This window comes from Maylandia zebra, linkage group LG15, assembly GCF_041146795.1.
Source record: "Maylandia zebra isolate NMK-2024a linkage group LG15, Mzebra_GT3a, whole genome shotgun sequence".
Taxonomy (NCBI): domain Eukaryota; kingdom Metazoa; phylum Chordata; class Actinopteri; order Cichliformes; family Cichlidae; genus Maylandia; species Maylandia zebra.
Genome location: NC_135181.1, coordinates 41,056,945 through 41,071,681, shown reverse-complemented (window position 1 = coordinate 41,071,681; position 14,737 = coordinate 41,056,945). Strand labels below are relative to the sequence as shown.

The 14,737-nt window shown below is 41.0% G+C and overlaps 1 protein-coding gene across 16 annotated transcripts in view; it reads left to right on the top strand.

Moving 5' to 3' along the window:
* The window catches only part of ptprfa (protein tyrosine phosphatase receptor type Fa), a 358,380-nt gene that overhangs the window by 323,337 nt on the left and 20,306 nt on the right, over positions 1 to 14,737 (top strand). For 10 of the 16 annotated variants that reach the window (XM_076874474.1, XM_076874475.1, XM_076874473.1 and 7 more), the window contains 4 exons: positions 2,015 to 2,047; positions 2,614 to 2,711; positions 10,617 to 10,740; positions 10,833 to 11,008. In XM_076874474.1, coding sequence (XP_076730589.1) covers positions 2,015 to 2,047; positions 2,614 to 2,711; positions 10,617 to 10,740; positions 10,833 to 11,008 — 431 coding nt within the window. The remainder of the gene's footprint in view (positions 1 to 2,014; positions 2,048 to 2,613; positions 2,712 to 10,616; positions 10,741 to 10,832; positions 11,009 to 14,737) is intronic. The other 6 variants (XM_076874480.1, XM_076874478.1, XM_076874479.1 and 3 more) reach the window with 1 other exon arrangement.

Sequence of the window (14,737 nt, the reverse complement as noted above, 5' to 3'; positions counted from 1 at the left end):
GCAAAATAAGGAAACACGAGTCTGTATCTGAAAAAGAAAATCTCTTCTTCAGCACCAAACACATCACCATAAAAGTCTTGTTGGAACAACATCAAGTTTTAGTGTTTCTATTAAGCATTCACATATACAGAATTCACATATAGTGACGAGTTAATAAAATTGTTACATGTTACTAATGATTGCCTCTATTTTATGCTACACGCTGCTATTTTGGTTACAGTATGGATGAGATTGGAGTAGATGAGGATGCAGAGGCGCTGGATCAAAGCTCCAAAAACGCTCCAAACTTTCAGTGTTTTTGCTTCTGTTGCAACCTGACGTCTTTGCAGCACGTAGCTTAAATGGACACTCTTCAACTGTTAGGCCACGCCCAACGATGTTAGGCCACACCTAATCAATGTGCTCTCATGTAGTTACACATGTTTAGTCTTAATATTTGCACCATTTTGTAATATTTTGGAGTTATTTTATTCAAAACAAGCACTGTTGGAAATGAAAGTTCTCTCAGCAACATAATCTTAATCTTGGTTGGACTGTATAAAGTAGATCTGCTCTCCTATTTGCTGCAATCATAAATCAATAACTAAAACAACACCTTTGATCTCATGTCGAGTGTATTTATTGCATATTTCTTGCTTTAGCACAAAATCAAACTTAGACTTTAGTCCAATCAGTCCACAGCACCAAGGTCAGCCTCAATTGTGACAGATTTTCTTATGATGCTGCTTTCAGACCCATACTTCTAAATATGAAGGTTTTTGTTTTGTTGTTCCAGGTATCATTCAGCACATATGACATATATTGTTTAAATTATCACAACGAGCAATTTCAGGTTCAATAAACATTCATTTTACCCAAATGATTTTGTTCGTAATGTAGCAAAGACTGAAGTTGTGAATTAAGTTTGCAATAATTTTACAACACTGGCAAAAAACAAAAAGACGTTCACTATATTATTACTCGGGTGAGTTACTGAGGTCTTGTGATTGGTTATCGTGCCCAAATCCTTTTAGAAGCAGCCATCTTGGCCAGAGTCTGAGCAGCTGTTCTGAAGCTGCTGTTTAAATGAAAGTGAAAAGACAAAGTTCCTATTGGCACAGGGACAGTAAAACCACTTTAATACAATCATGACTTAAATCAAATAAGAACAAACAAAAAAAAAGCTAAAAGTTGGCTAAACGTTGGCTACTGCTGTGCATAGACAGGTTCCAGGACGTAAACATCTCAGTCCAGAGCATTAAACAGATACTGTGCTGGTTTATTATGGCTGCAAGTTTTTTTAAATGCATCTTACATATATTGGTACATATGCTTCTGGTTTCAGCTGTTTTTTCCTCTCTGGGACAGTAGTGAGAAAATCACCACTACAATAAATTTCAGGTTGGGTGTGATCAATGACTCTGTTACAGAGTCATTGATCACACCCAACCTAAACCAATGTGTCTGTGAGATGACGATGAACGTGTGTCTAAAAGAATGTCGTTTGCATTAAGATCTCCTTAGCAAATATGTAAAGTATACTTCACTGGGAATGAAGGACCTTCAAACACAGGGGTAAGGGCCTTTAAGTGTCAAGAGTAAGATGATGAGCTTCTTGAGGCTTTAATGCTCCTTGCCTAAAGAAATCCTCATTTTGAAAATGAAAAAAGGGAGACGTTTTATTCTTGGCAGCTGTGGTTAAACACAGATGTAAGAGTGCCAAGAACCAAACATCCAAAGGTGCTAATAACAGCAATGTTGGACCGAGACAGCCCAGTTTAACCCAAAATGGACAGCTGAGTCGGACCACTTCAAATGAAACCAAAGAACAAACAGATACGAAGCACAGTCAGTTTATTGATTACAGTGAAACGGATGTTAAATTCTTTTAAATGTTATTTAGCCATCTGGGAAAGTTGTGTTCAGCGTCTCTTAAGTCTTTGCTGAGTAGGGCAGCTCCTTCCTCACTGTTCCTTGTGTCCTCTTGTCCTAACTGACCCCTGTGCTTTGGTTTTGCCTCATCTTTCCCACACAGGTTCCAGTGTCCTCAGTTGCCCGAATACTCCAAGTTAGTTTTCAATCCTCCTGTGTTTTACTAATGTTTCCTTTCATTCCCGCCTGGTGCCCTTTTCTGTTTTACATAGAAGCCTTTAGAAGTAGAGACCTCCCATTTATCACCATCACCTTCTCTTCTCATGACCTGCCCATGTCAGCTATTTTACACCAAGTGGGTTTCATTAGCGCTAAATGTAGACTGTCTATCTAATTTAATAAAGCAATACATCTACCATTAAGTTAAAATATATACATATATATTTGACCACATCAGTTAAAAATGCTGTATTTTTTGCGCCCCAGCCACCTTCCCACTCACCTACTGCTTTATGGGATTTCTTTAACCAATCAGCATGCTAGTTGGTGCTCATCTGCAGCGTGGTTACAGCATGCTGTTGAAGAGCTGCACAGCCAGACATCATCCCTCTGCTCAGCACACAGCACTCTCACTGTCACCTCATATCACTGCGACCAGTTAACACTGAGCCTTCAACATGCATCTGCACTCTGTGTGCGCACACATTTCTGTGCATGTGTGTCTGTGATGGACGGCACTCACCACTCTCGCTGTCTCTGCAGGGATGAGGGAACATCCTCCCATCGCTGTTTGTGACCTGGCCGACCACATTGAGAGACTCAAGGCCAACGATGGTCTGCACTTCTCTCAGGAGTACGAGGTAAATGTTCCTGCTCTTATACACGCCTTTCAAGTAAAGCAATGCACATTTCAGCCACTGTCAGTTATTTCAGATTTTATAAGCTAGTTTTCCGTAGAAAAAGACCTAGATGTGTAATAGGAAAGCCACAATTACTGTGGCGTACAAGAGTGTGAGAATTGATCCTTCGTGGTTCAAAATGGAGAATTAGGTCAGTTGTAAATTGCCAGGTGTATTGCTGCGGACCTGAGTGAATGCAGTGCTGAGTTTTCAGGTTGTTTGGATCAGTTTTTCTGATGTTTTGGCTAAAAGTTGTTTTCTGTTACCAGAGTTTGCACTGCAGTCATTGCTGCATACTCTCGGCTGTGTGTAGAGGGGTTCACATGAACACAAAGACGTGCTCTTTTTGGCTTTGAACCTAATTTAGCTTAAAAAAATGTTCTAGCTTTTTGAGAAATATATTTTTTCTAACAAAAACAGCTGGATTCAGATGATTTATTTACCTTTTTTTGTTTGCATGTCTGCTTCTTCATACCAGTCTGCTCCTCTGAATAAGCACACTCTAAGCACACACATACTCAGTGAGCGTGTCCTTGCAGTTGTCCTCTTTTTAAAACAGAACAGTTCTTCTTCGCCTTAGTAATTGATTATAAAGTCACTTTAGAATAAGTGCTCACTTACGAATGTTAATCTCGAACTTTCTGGGTTCTAATTTTATGAGCAGCTTCTTCATCCTTCAGCCATCTTTAACTTGTTTTCTCTCGAGCACTTGAATAGTCTCAACCTCTCCTGTGGTGAAAGTCATCGTCTCTTTCCATCTTGATGACAGCCCTGTAGCTTCTCTCTCTTTTGTCTGGTTTGACGCCTCGTACTAACATGCTGCTCCAGCTACACCTGCATAGAACAATATTAGCTCAAAGGAAGCTTTGTGTGGGAGGTGCCAATTATGAGCTTAAAATAAGTCAGTGCTTTTTAAAGACAATAAATAAGTGAATTTCCTTATACTAGTCAACACTATAGATCAGTTGTTTGTTTTTTAAAAACTGAGCTGATATCAGCCTGAATAAAATACAGTGGCATAATATCTTTAGCCCCTCTTGAAGAAGTGAAGAGAAAATAATCTCCTTTGCTGACTCAAAACTTTCTTTTTCTTGATTTTTAGCCATCTTTAAACCTACTGTTTGTTTCACTCAGTCCACGTTTAAACATACATATTTACACAAACGCATCTGTAAAATCAGCATTTTATTTTGTAACTAAAATACCTCACACAGCACATTTTCCAAGAACCATTTTGCCCCCTGAGATGTTTTCATTTGTGTTGGCCGAGCATTACAGAGTTAAAGTTTAGATTAGCCAAAAAAAAGGATGCTGCTAAGTATGCATGACTTCTCTGCTTCCTTTCCAAGAATAATATTCGACTGCTTTTACCTACTGTAAGAGCCAGTGAGGGATTATGGCTTGTTGATGTCCTACAAAGGAAGGTAATTTGCATTTAAAGTGGTGAATTTCCAAGCGGATAAACCAGGACAGATGGGTGCACTGTTTATGCACAGCAGAAGGAAGGGGGCATATAAATTATGAAACAGCAACTGAATCAACTTTTCCACCTTTCCCATTTTTTCTTACCTCTGTGATGCAATGGAGGGAACTTTCTGCAGACAAGTTGTCCTGTTTGCAAAACAAGACGGTTCAGTTCAGATACGAACATTTTGGTTTGAATGATCTGTTAAATGTGATTGTTCAGATGGAGAAAAGGAAATGCACAAAACTGGGTTTAGATGTCTTTGAAAATGAAATTTGATTTCTGATCACAAAAGTGTAAACTGTTAAAAAACAATATCATTGTTATTGTTATGACAGCAAACTGCTATCTACATACTTTCTAGGGTATGTGACAGCTGTATCGCTTCAAGCATCCGAGAGAGACTTTTTTAGACATGTTCTTGTTTAGAAGATCATTAAAATGTCAGGTGGTCTTATCCATAAACCATACTGTGGATGAAACATGGATGCAGAGCACATTTATTAACTTTCTCCAAGACTTAGAATAAGAAATGCAATTATTCATTCAAATTCCATTTTTAAAAAATAAGTAATGAAGACAACAAGTTTAGTGTTTGTATCCACTCGTGATGACATCCTGAGTGTGTGATGTGTAAGATGCTTCTCAGGCATGTGCACTAAAGAGTTCATTAAACTTTGATCAGGACAGAAGTGACAGAAGCATAAGGTCTCACACACACACACTCACACACACTCTCACACACACACACACACACTCTCACACACTCACACACACACACACACACACACTCACACACACACACACACACTCACACACACTCACACACACACACTGTCCCCTGTCCTGTTGCAAAGGAGGCCCCCGTCATTAGTCCACAGTGAGAGCAGCAAGGCTTGAAATGAAAAGCTGATAATGGCTGTGTTTAAAATGAGACCTGCCAGAGGATCCCACAGCTTGTTACGTCTGATAAATGGGCCAGTCTGTTTGGGGACTACTGGAGACCACTTCATATAACGCATATGGCCCTGAAACAGTGATTCCCTTCATTAATGATTACATCTGCTATTTTGGCTGTATCAAATGGTTTGCACAAGTAAAACTTATTTTGGGCTGATGCTCAGGACTCCTTACAGGATTTCTAATATGATCATTTCTAACTCAACCTCAACATTTTTATTCGTGGACTCTTCTAGAGTAGTATGAGTCACAGTCGCTGTTAGTTTGTTCACTGCCCAAAACAAGACAGCCCCCCTCCCTCTGAACGAAATGTCTTCTGATTGGTTGTCCCTTAAAAAAAAGAAGTTTTGAAAGGATTACAGGCGGGGCTTCTGTGCTGACAGCTAGAACTGTGTGCCTGGGGTCAATAGACCGCACCCACCCTGATGGGTGCGGTCTATTCATCCAGACAATTTGGGATTCATCCTCAAGGACAATATGCAGACTGAAAAATCCAGGGACTAATAGATGACACGGGAATATCTTTTATAACATCGTGCAGATCAAAGAGTAGAAAACTCATTTCAGTCTGAACCCTGAGCTTCTGGCTTAAAGGCATTAATTATTTTCACATAGATTGACCTCATTATTTGAAACTGGAACCAGTAGAACAGCATGTGACTGAAAGGGAAAGGCAGCCTAACACAGCTCTGTTGAAAGATCTGTTTCATATCTGCTGCCCTCAGCACTGCCATGAAAACTGCCCACGCTGCTGCTCCAGGCCTTTTCCACCTCACAAACACCAGGCGAAACGAATTTCATTTGAGTCCCTTTAAATGTCTCAGTAAAGCATGGCAGTGAACCTGTGTGTACCACAGCCGGGCCTCCCATAGGTGCAACACAGTCAGCATTAAAGCACGTCTGTGTTTTTCTGCTGTGTCAATTATTAAAATGAATTTTTAGGATGGGCAGCTGCTCAGAGTGCATTAGAACTATCTCGGGTCACTTGCACAGAAAACATAACACAGGAGGAGATGTTTTATGCCACTGTCAGTAAATCATCTGGGAACTAATCGTATATTAAAAACTGATGTGTCTGTTGATGATGTTATCTAAAATATTTTTGCTGAACTTCCAGTCAATCACAAGTACTGATGCCTGTGCTGCAGTGTGACTGTCACTGCTTCTTTTTTATTTCATTTTCTGGCTTCTACTGACTGCACAGCAGGCGGGGTGGTGACAGTGGGGGGGTTTGAAACTTTGTTCAAAGATGAACCAAAAGAAACAAACCAAAACCAACACCAGCTGCCTACTGAGCAGGAATGTGTAACCTCTGCAATGCTGTGTGTGTGCACTCAAGATAATCTACACTTAACTACAGCTGAGGTGTTATTAATGAAGCTGTGTTTACATCAGGGCTGCCACGATTAGTCGACTAGTCACGATTACGTCGACTATCAAAATCGTCGACGACTGATTTAATAGTCGACGCGTCGTTTGAAGCTTTGTAAGATCCTGAAAGACGCAGGAATAAGTAGCAGGATTTAAGAGTGTAATAACGGACTGAAACAGAAGATGGCAGCACTGCATGTACAAGGATGTCAGCTACCGTTAAACCCCGAAGAAGAAGAAGCAGCAGCTGTGTCCCAGAATTCATAGCGCAGCCCAGCTTAGTTTCCAACAATGGCGGCAGCTAGTTAGTTTTAATATTACTCTTATTATTCTTTCTGGGTCACAAAATAAACGTTTAACATATTTTCAGGCGAGAATGTAGCTGTGCAAACCTCAAATATCTGCTCAGTTTATCAGGACACCACATATTTTCAAAAGCGCTCCGACGTTTTCGGAGACGTCTGTTACCCACTAGCTCGATAGCTAGCCGGGGGCTAGGTCACTAGAGCCGTGAGAACACCGGACTCCTGGCAAATCGTTTTCAAACCCACCGCTGTCTTTCATTACTCAGGTTAAACATGATATATGAGTCACTTAGATAACTTAAAAATGTTATTGTTTGGCTTTTTTCAGTATTTTATTTGTTCCTGTTTGGCTGAGATTAAAGTTATAGTTTTTACACAGCTGAATAAACGTCAAGCAGACAGCTGATTATCAGAAGTGTGAGATGCTCCAGAATATACTCCAGTGTCCTGTTATATTTTAGAAAGCAAGGAGTTTATTAAACTCCACCGAAACAATCTGAAAACTTCATTAAAATTTAATAAACTATCATCTTGTCTTTATTTTTAGTTAGCACCTTAAACACTTACAGCTGTAAGCTAATGATAGTTATATAAGAGCAGATGCTGCTGGTGCAATAAGCTGTACGTTTTACATTCAATGGATGATGATCTGATTAGTCGACTAATCGCAAAAATAATCGGTGACTAGTCGACTATCAAAATAATCGTTTGTGGCAGCGCTAGTTTACATATGACATCAGTGTATTCAAGCTTTTTTTTAATTTAGTAAAACAGGTTATGGGTTTAGTTTAAAAAAAGCTAAAGTTGAAACACAGAGTAGTAAAAACATCTGATATTACCTCTAATCTGAAAACTAAGAAAAAGAAAACTATGTTGAATGTCTGCAGGAATAAGATATGTTCCTTATACCAGCTGTATAATAAAAACATTACATACAGCAGTGACTAGTCAATCAAAATGTAGCCACGAACTGAAGCTTATCCAGCTGTACCGTCTCTTTTCCTCTAAATGAGACCCTAAATTAGAAAATGAACGTCATGTTATATTTAATAAGACGTGAAACTAGTTAGTGAGATTATAAATGTGTCCGGCAAGTGTTTCCTGAGGTGATGTATCAAATGAGCAGTGGGGTATTTTCACATACAGTAAGGTTTATACTTTAGCCCGCTAGCGTTGCCTCAGACGCTGAGCATTTAGTTGGTCTTTGCTGATGGTCAGCATGGCTGTGTGTTTGTACAATGCACCAACTATGCACACGACCCAGGCAGCATAATTTAGGTGGACTTTAAGAAACTGTAACAGGAATGACTACTAGCGAGTCTCCAGATTTCCGTATCTGTAACAAAGTATAAAGTCTTAAAACATAGTTTTGCAGCTTATTTTTTCAACTTTTTGTGGCCATTGCAATGAATGCAAGTTTAAAACAGTACCAAAAACACAGGCGACATCAACACTCTAACCAAATGCATGCCTGCAGGAGGAGCGTAAAACTCCCGTAGTAATCTTGGCTGTTTTGTCCATATCTCCCATAATGTCTTTGGTCAGTCTAATCACTTTAGATTTGGAATTTGGTTTTGTAAGTGTTACTTGTGGCTAATGTTTGATGGTTTATGTTGCCAATACCAGTTTTCCTGTACATAGATAGTGTTTAAACCTCTACCGAGGTTAGATTGTTTGAAATGTACTCATTCGTAATCATGAATTTATGTGACTTTAACTCTGACTGAATGACATTCATAGTAGTTTCTTTTTCCATTCAGCTGTAAGCCGCACAAAACATCGCTGAGGGCTGCAATTAGCAAACAAGGCGTACTTGGAAAACCCTGGTTGTAGAAGATGTGAACAAAGAACACATTTATGTATGTTTGAACAACAGTGTGAAATAAAATAGATGTAATGTGTGCCTGTGCCGTTTGGGGGGATTTAGTGTATTAAAGGTAAATCAGTTATAAATTGCAGTCCACTAAATCTGCACACACTGAGTGTGAGCTAACCCTGTCACATGCATGTGCTTCACAGAGGCCTGTTCCTCTCTCTGTGTTTACCTGCTTTGTTTTTTTTGTTTGTAGAAGCGCAGATAGTGATTACGCTGTCATCGCAGTAACTGATCTACATGTAGGCGGAGCACATTAGCAGTAATGTGAGTGGTTTGTCAGTGCAGTGTACTGGAAGCCTTACCTAACAGGCTGTTAAATAAGATGTGCTTTCAACCTGTTTCCCCATTGTCATTATTATCAGTTGTAGAGCGCAGCGCTGAGCAGCTATGCAGCCAGTCAGAAAGAGAAAAAGCAGCAGGATATTAGAGCCCTCGCCACCGATTCATTTTTCCCGTGCATCGGTATCTGTGTGTTTATTTACAAGTGTGTGTGTGAGATTTCTTTTTTTCCAGGTGATGGGAGATAAGCAGTTGGAGCATAAAAGATCAATCAAGAATAACAGTATGCAGAATGCCATTTCAGTTAAACCTGTGCCTGTGCTCACAGCCAGCAATCGATAGAGACTGTTAACAGGCAGTAAACCTGCCTGGTTCATATCAGCTCACGAGTGCAGCAGAGGTAAAGGAGGCAGAACGGCTCGCACGCTAATTGAAAGACTGGCAGGTTCCTCAAGTCCGCCTGTCAAAGTCACTGAACCCCAACTAATAGCCAAACCGGGTGATTAGGCAGCAACTTAAAAACAAATAAAGCTGACACTGGTTTCTTCATCAGGTCAAAATGAACTTTGTTCATTTGATTTGTGTTTCCTCCCACATTAAACTGAGGTTCTTTCCTTTGTTGGGCGACTGCATAAACAAAAAGCCGCTCAGTGGAGTCGTTAAAAACAGTGACTTTCTGCAGAGCTTCTTTAAAACAGCACATGTGGCGTGACCTTGCTCTCTAGTGCCCTTCTTATGTGTTGCTGGAAGTATTTGTGCCTTCTTCATGCACCTGGTTTGACTCAATAAACATCACTTAGTAATCCAATAATTTCCTTTTGACATGATATTTTCTGTTGGCCCAACCATGCATTCAACTACTGTTTCAAATCTATACGTAAATTGTCCAATGAAATTGTTCCGACAAGATGATGTAGCTAAAGGTTGATATCAGGGTAGCAAACATAATGTAGTTACTCACTGACTTCATCCTGCTCAGCTTTGAAATGTCACCTGAAGCAGTGACTCTGCACTACATATTTCAGCAAATTCAATTATGCAGCTTAAGTAGTTGATGAGTCATTCCTGAGCCTCTGATCATTATACTTTTGCATAATTTAGGCTTCAGCAGTAACTTGTTTTGCTGTTCTCCTGTGAGTCTCTGCGTCTCTACCTCTGCTCACAGGTGCTTTTCAGCCGGCTCATATAATACAGCGACCCCCATCTCACTAGAGTTTGACTGCTTTCCTGCCTCTGCCTTACTGTTGGTACCGAGAAATAAAATCGAACACAGGTCCTTATCTCTTCACTTTAAATATGATGCAAGTGGTCCCCATCGTTCAGTCTCATATGAGGAAAAAGACATGTCTAAGGCCATTGTCCTAAACCTCACCTCAGTGCTTTCCTTGATTCACCACACACCGAACCAGTAGGTGGGTGGGTGGGTGGATGGATGAGATTTTAGGAGTGGAATGTGGATTCAGGGGCTTAAAGATCAACCAGGTGATGGAGCTGCAGGCTGAAGGAGGGATGATGAATTTATGTCACATATATCGGCCTGCACTCTTCTCTCAAAGAAGAGTAAAGATGCTCTCTCACCCACCTCTCACTCCCAACGCTTGTGTGTCCAGTCTATTGATCCAGGACAGCAGTTCACCTGGGAGCACTCCAACCTGGAGGTCAACAAGCCAAAGAACCGTTATGCAAATGTTATTGCTTACGACCACTCCAGGGTCATCCTCACACCCGTGGACGGTGAGAAACAAGCAGTAGTCGACCTCCATTTTCTGATCTGCTGCCATTTGTTTTTGTTTGCTCATTATGTCCAACTGTGCTTCTTGCTTAAGGAGTTCCAGGTAGTGACTATATAAATGCCAACTACATTGACGGGTACAGGAAACAGAACGCTTACATCGCTACCCAGGGTCCGCTGCCAGAGACGCTAAGTGACTTCTGGAGGATGGTATGGGAGCAGAGGACGTGCACCATCGTTATGATGACTCGCCTGGAGGAGAAGTCACGGGTGAGCTCCATTCATTTCAGACAGTTTTTTATGGCCTGAACCTAAACATAAAGCTTTTTCTGGCACTTCCTTCAGGGCTATTTTTTGGGGGTTAAAGAAGTTATATACTCTGGGAGAATCTCCTGCGTGGGGCATCTGAAACCAGAACAACCTGAACAACCTCAAAACCAAGCGACCTAGACAAAACCAGATGAATAGAAGCACAAAAAGTGGGAAAGATGTCAAATTTCAAATCTGGAGTGGTGGATAAGAGACAGACAGTGGCTGAGGTTTAGCAGGCTAGACAGCGAGTAAGGAGAGAGGCTGGTGTTAATGGAAATAAAACGTTGTTTTCTGTCTGTTTTACAGCAGTTCCAATCAAAAACACATAATAAACACTAAACACACCTCTGTCTAACATGCAGGGACGCTCTGCTTGTAGCATCCTGTGCACTTTGGCTGTGTATGTTTGCAGACTTGCAGCTCTAATGCAGACAGAGAACAATAAACAATAACAGAACACTAGCAGCCTAGACCCACTGCAGCACAACTAAGAGAGCATGCAGAGTCATGTGATCCAGTCCTAACTATAAACTTTATCTAAAAAGAAAAGTTTTAAGCCTGATCTTAAATGTAGAGAGGCTGTCTCCCAAATCCAGACTGGGAGCATGTATAATGTAAGTGGACCTGGTCCCAGCACATAACCCTGTGATTCCATGTATAATATATATGTGGTTCGGTACATAATTACAAAAATAAAGTATATGAAGGAGACTCTCAAAAGAAGATCATTTGTAACCTTCATTCATGCTGTTTCTGTGCTGAGATGAATTCTGAATCGGACTCAAACATTTGTCTGCAGCTGATCAGTTCGGTGTTTGTCAGCTACGTTTTCAAAAACGTTTGAAATAAAAGGAAGGTTATAAATTGGTCTGTGGTTAGCTTACACAGCTGAGTCAAGTAAAGGCTTTTATAAAGTAACGGTTTAATTAGCAGCACCTTAAAAGCCCGTGGACTGTAGCCCATTAAGCAATAGATTCATCATATTTAAAATTTAAAAACAATAATTAATGGGGAAGCTTCTTTGAGCGGTCTTCTAGGAATGGGGTCTGAAAGCCACATTGATGGTTTAGAGGAAGAAATCTTTAACGTTATAATATAAGTAAATATCAGGAGTTATTACAGTTGCTGTACTTGACAGCTGTAAATGTTTTTTCACTAATAGCTGCAGTTTTATTTATGAAGAACTTCATGAAGTTTTTGCCAGTTAAAGTTAAAGGAATATGTCCAGTTGAATTTAGAAAACTACAAACTGCACAAAGTTGCCTGACACGTAAGTGACTGTGTGTGAACCAAGGGTGTCAGACTGCTTTAGTCCTCTGGCATCCATCTATTCACTTTCCTAATTATCAAGCTTAGGCTCACATGGACCATATCTCCTGGAGGCTATCCTGGCTGTTCAGGTGAAATACACTCTGGGCAAGCTGATAGTCCCCATCACATGACTAATGCAGAAAGACAGACAAGCATAGACTCTTGCATGTGACCTATTAAGAATCACCAATGAGCCTGACACCATATCTGTGGACTGTGTGAGGAAGCGGGCAGAGCAAATCTGCACAGCAGCACCTTCAGGAACTTTCTTCCTGTGAGGCAGGAGTGCTTATCAGTGCAATGTTCTGCTACTACAAAAAAGTCTTCAACCATCAAGTTTATGTGTACCATACAAACTTCTGACACGAAGCGACCCCCAAAAAGAGCATCAGTTGCAAAAAGACTAAAAATCCCTGGTCAGTTATTTGTGTTGCTCCTTTTCGAGCTCCATCACTTTGAGATTTGGCTTGAAGAAACATATTGTGCTATAGCTGTATGCCTCTTTTCAGTTCAAGGACGTTTCACATCCACAGCTCCGTATCTCTGCTGGTATGTGGATACAACGTGACACACATTGGGCCTCACTTTAAACTCAGTAACGAAGCACTCGGTCTTCCTCCTCTCCTTCAGCATTGATGTTCATTTTTACTTCCATTGCCTGTTAACTATCGTGCTAGCGTGCAGGTGCAGTGGAGGTGAACCTGTCTTTTATGTAGAGCAAAATGTCTTACAAATAAAGTGGTTTTTGGGTTTGATGAAAATTTCAAAGAGGCATTATTGATTTTGACACAATATGTTGTAGTCATACAAAAACGCATCATCCCAGCTGATGGAGGGAGAGAGGTGGTGGCTTGCTGCAACCCATAATTTGAGAATATCAGAGCACAGTTGATATATTTTCTAATATTTTGCTCCATTGCTGTCTGGATGAAATTCATTGATTCTCTCACAATGGAAAATACATTACAAACAGGAGAATATAAGACAGGAGGCTGGAAGAGGATTGTCGATCCTCTGATTTACTGCTCTGAACGTAGCTCACTCGCAGTACTGATGAGCTTGGCTCAGCAGCAGCACGCCGCCTGTGGAATCACATGGCAGGTAGCAGGGTAGAAACGGCGTTCATGTGAGTAATGATGTGAAACCCTCATTCTCACTGTTAATAACTCCACAACCACAGGGCAGAGCTGAGTGCCACAGCACTGTGCCATTACTATTTGTGACAGTGGCCATCAGCCCTCTGCCAGAGCCAATAACAGCCTCTGTGGTTCAACCAGAGGCGCAGCAAATATTAGATGCTCTCTAACCTGAGAGCAGAAGTGACAACCTGTCTGTCCACACTTCCTGCTAATGTGCATGGCCCACAATCAAATGAACACATCCTGCCATTATTTACAGACTATACAATCAGAGGCTGCCATTAGACACACCAACAAGTTTCTCTTATTAGTTATTACATGCAGCTTCCTTGGCAATAATCATTTGGGGGCCATGTGAAGTAAATCATCCTGCAAGCTTGGGGTTGTGAGGGTCTAAGATTATGATTATGGTCTAATCTTGTGTAATGTAATCACTGAGTCCTTTTCCAAATCCATTTTCATATAGGAATGAATATATCAGGAGAATCAGGTGAGAGCATTGTTGAGTTCTCCATCCTTACATGTAGCATGCATAAGGACTTATTTTACTACTTTCTGTAGAAGCTGTTTCCACACAGGCATCACAGCCCTGAGCTTTTTCGTGATTATCTGATGGAGGAACATTAGAGAATCTAAATATCCATCACACCGGGCTGTTTCCTGATGTGTAGGAAAAAACAAATCTGGCTTTCACCCGACCCAACTCTCCCGATATTGCCGGTAGTTCATGTGTTAAAAAAGGTATCCCAATGGCATGTATGTCTGGGCCTAATCTAGACTACTTATGGTACTTTTAGCTTTGATATAGCCCTGGTAAATGTGCTGTGCCCCAAATACCACAAGTTCCACCGTCTACAGTGGAACGTAGTTGAGGAAGCCAAACTTACCCTGAGTCAATACCATTCGTTTAGACCAACGGTGGCCAAAAACACTGCAAATAAGGGCCACATTTCAGGTGTCCAGGTCACAGGCCAGCAATCTCAGAAGAGATGCCCAGACCTCCCTCTCCCCAGCCCCCTCTTTCAGCTCTTCCAGAGGGATACCAAGGTATTACCTGAGACCAGACACCTTTAGAAAGGTGCTTGTTTCAGTCATGTGCATATATGATCCTGTTCTTTCAGTCACTGTCTACAGCTTGAGGCCAAAGGTAAGGTCATCTCCAGCTCTCTCTTTTCACCAGCTGAGTCCAGCACAGCAGTCACATCACTGCAGATACTGCACCAACCAATCTCTCTAT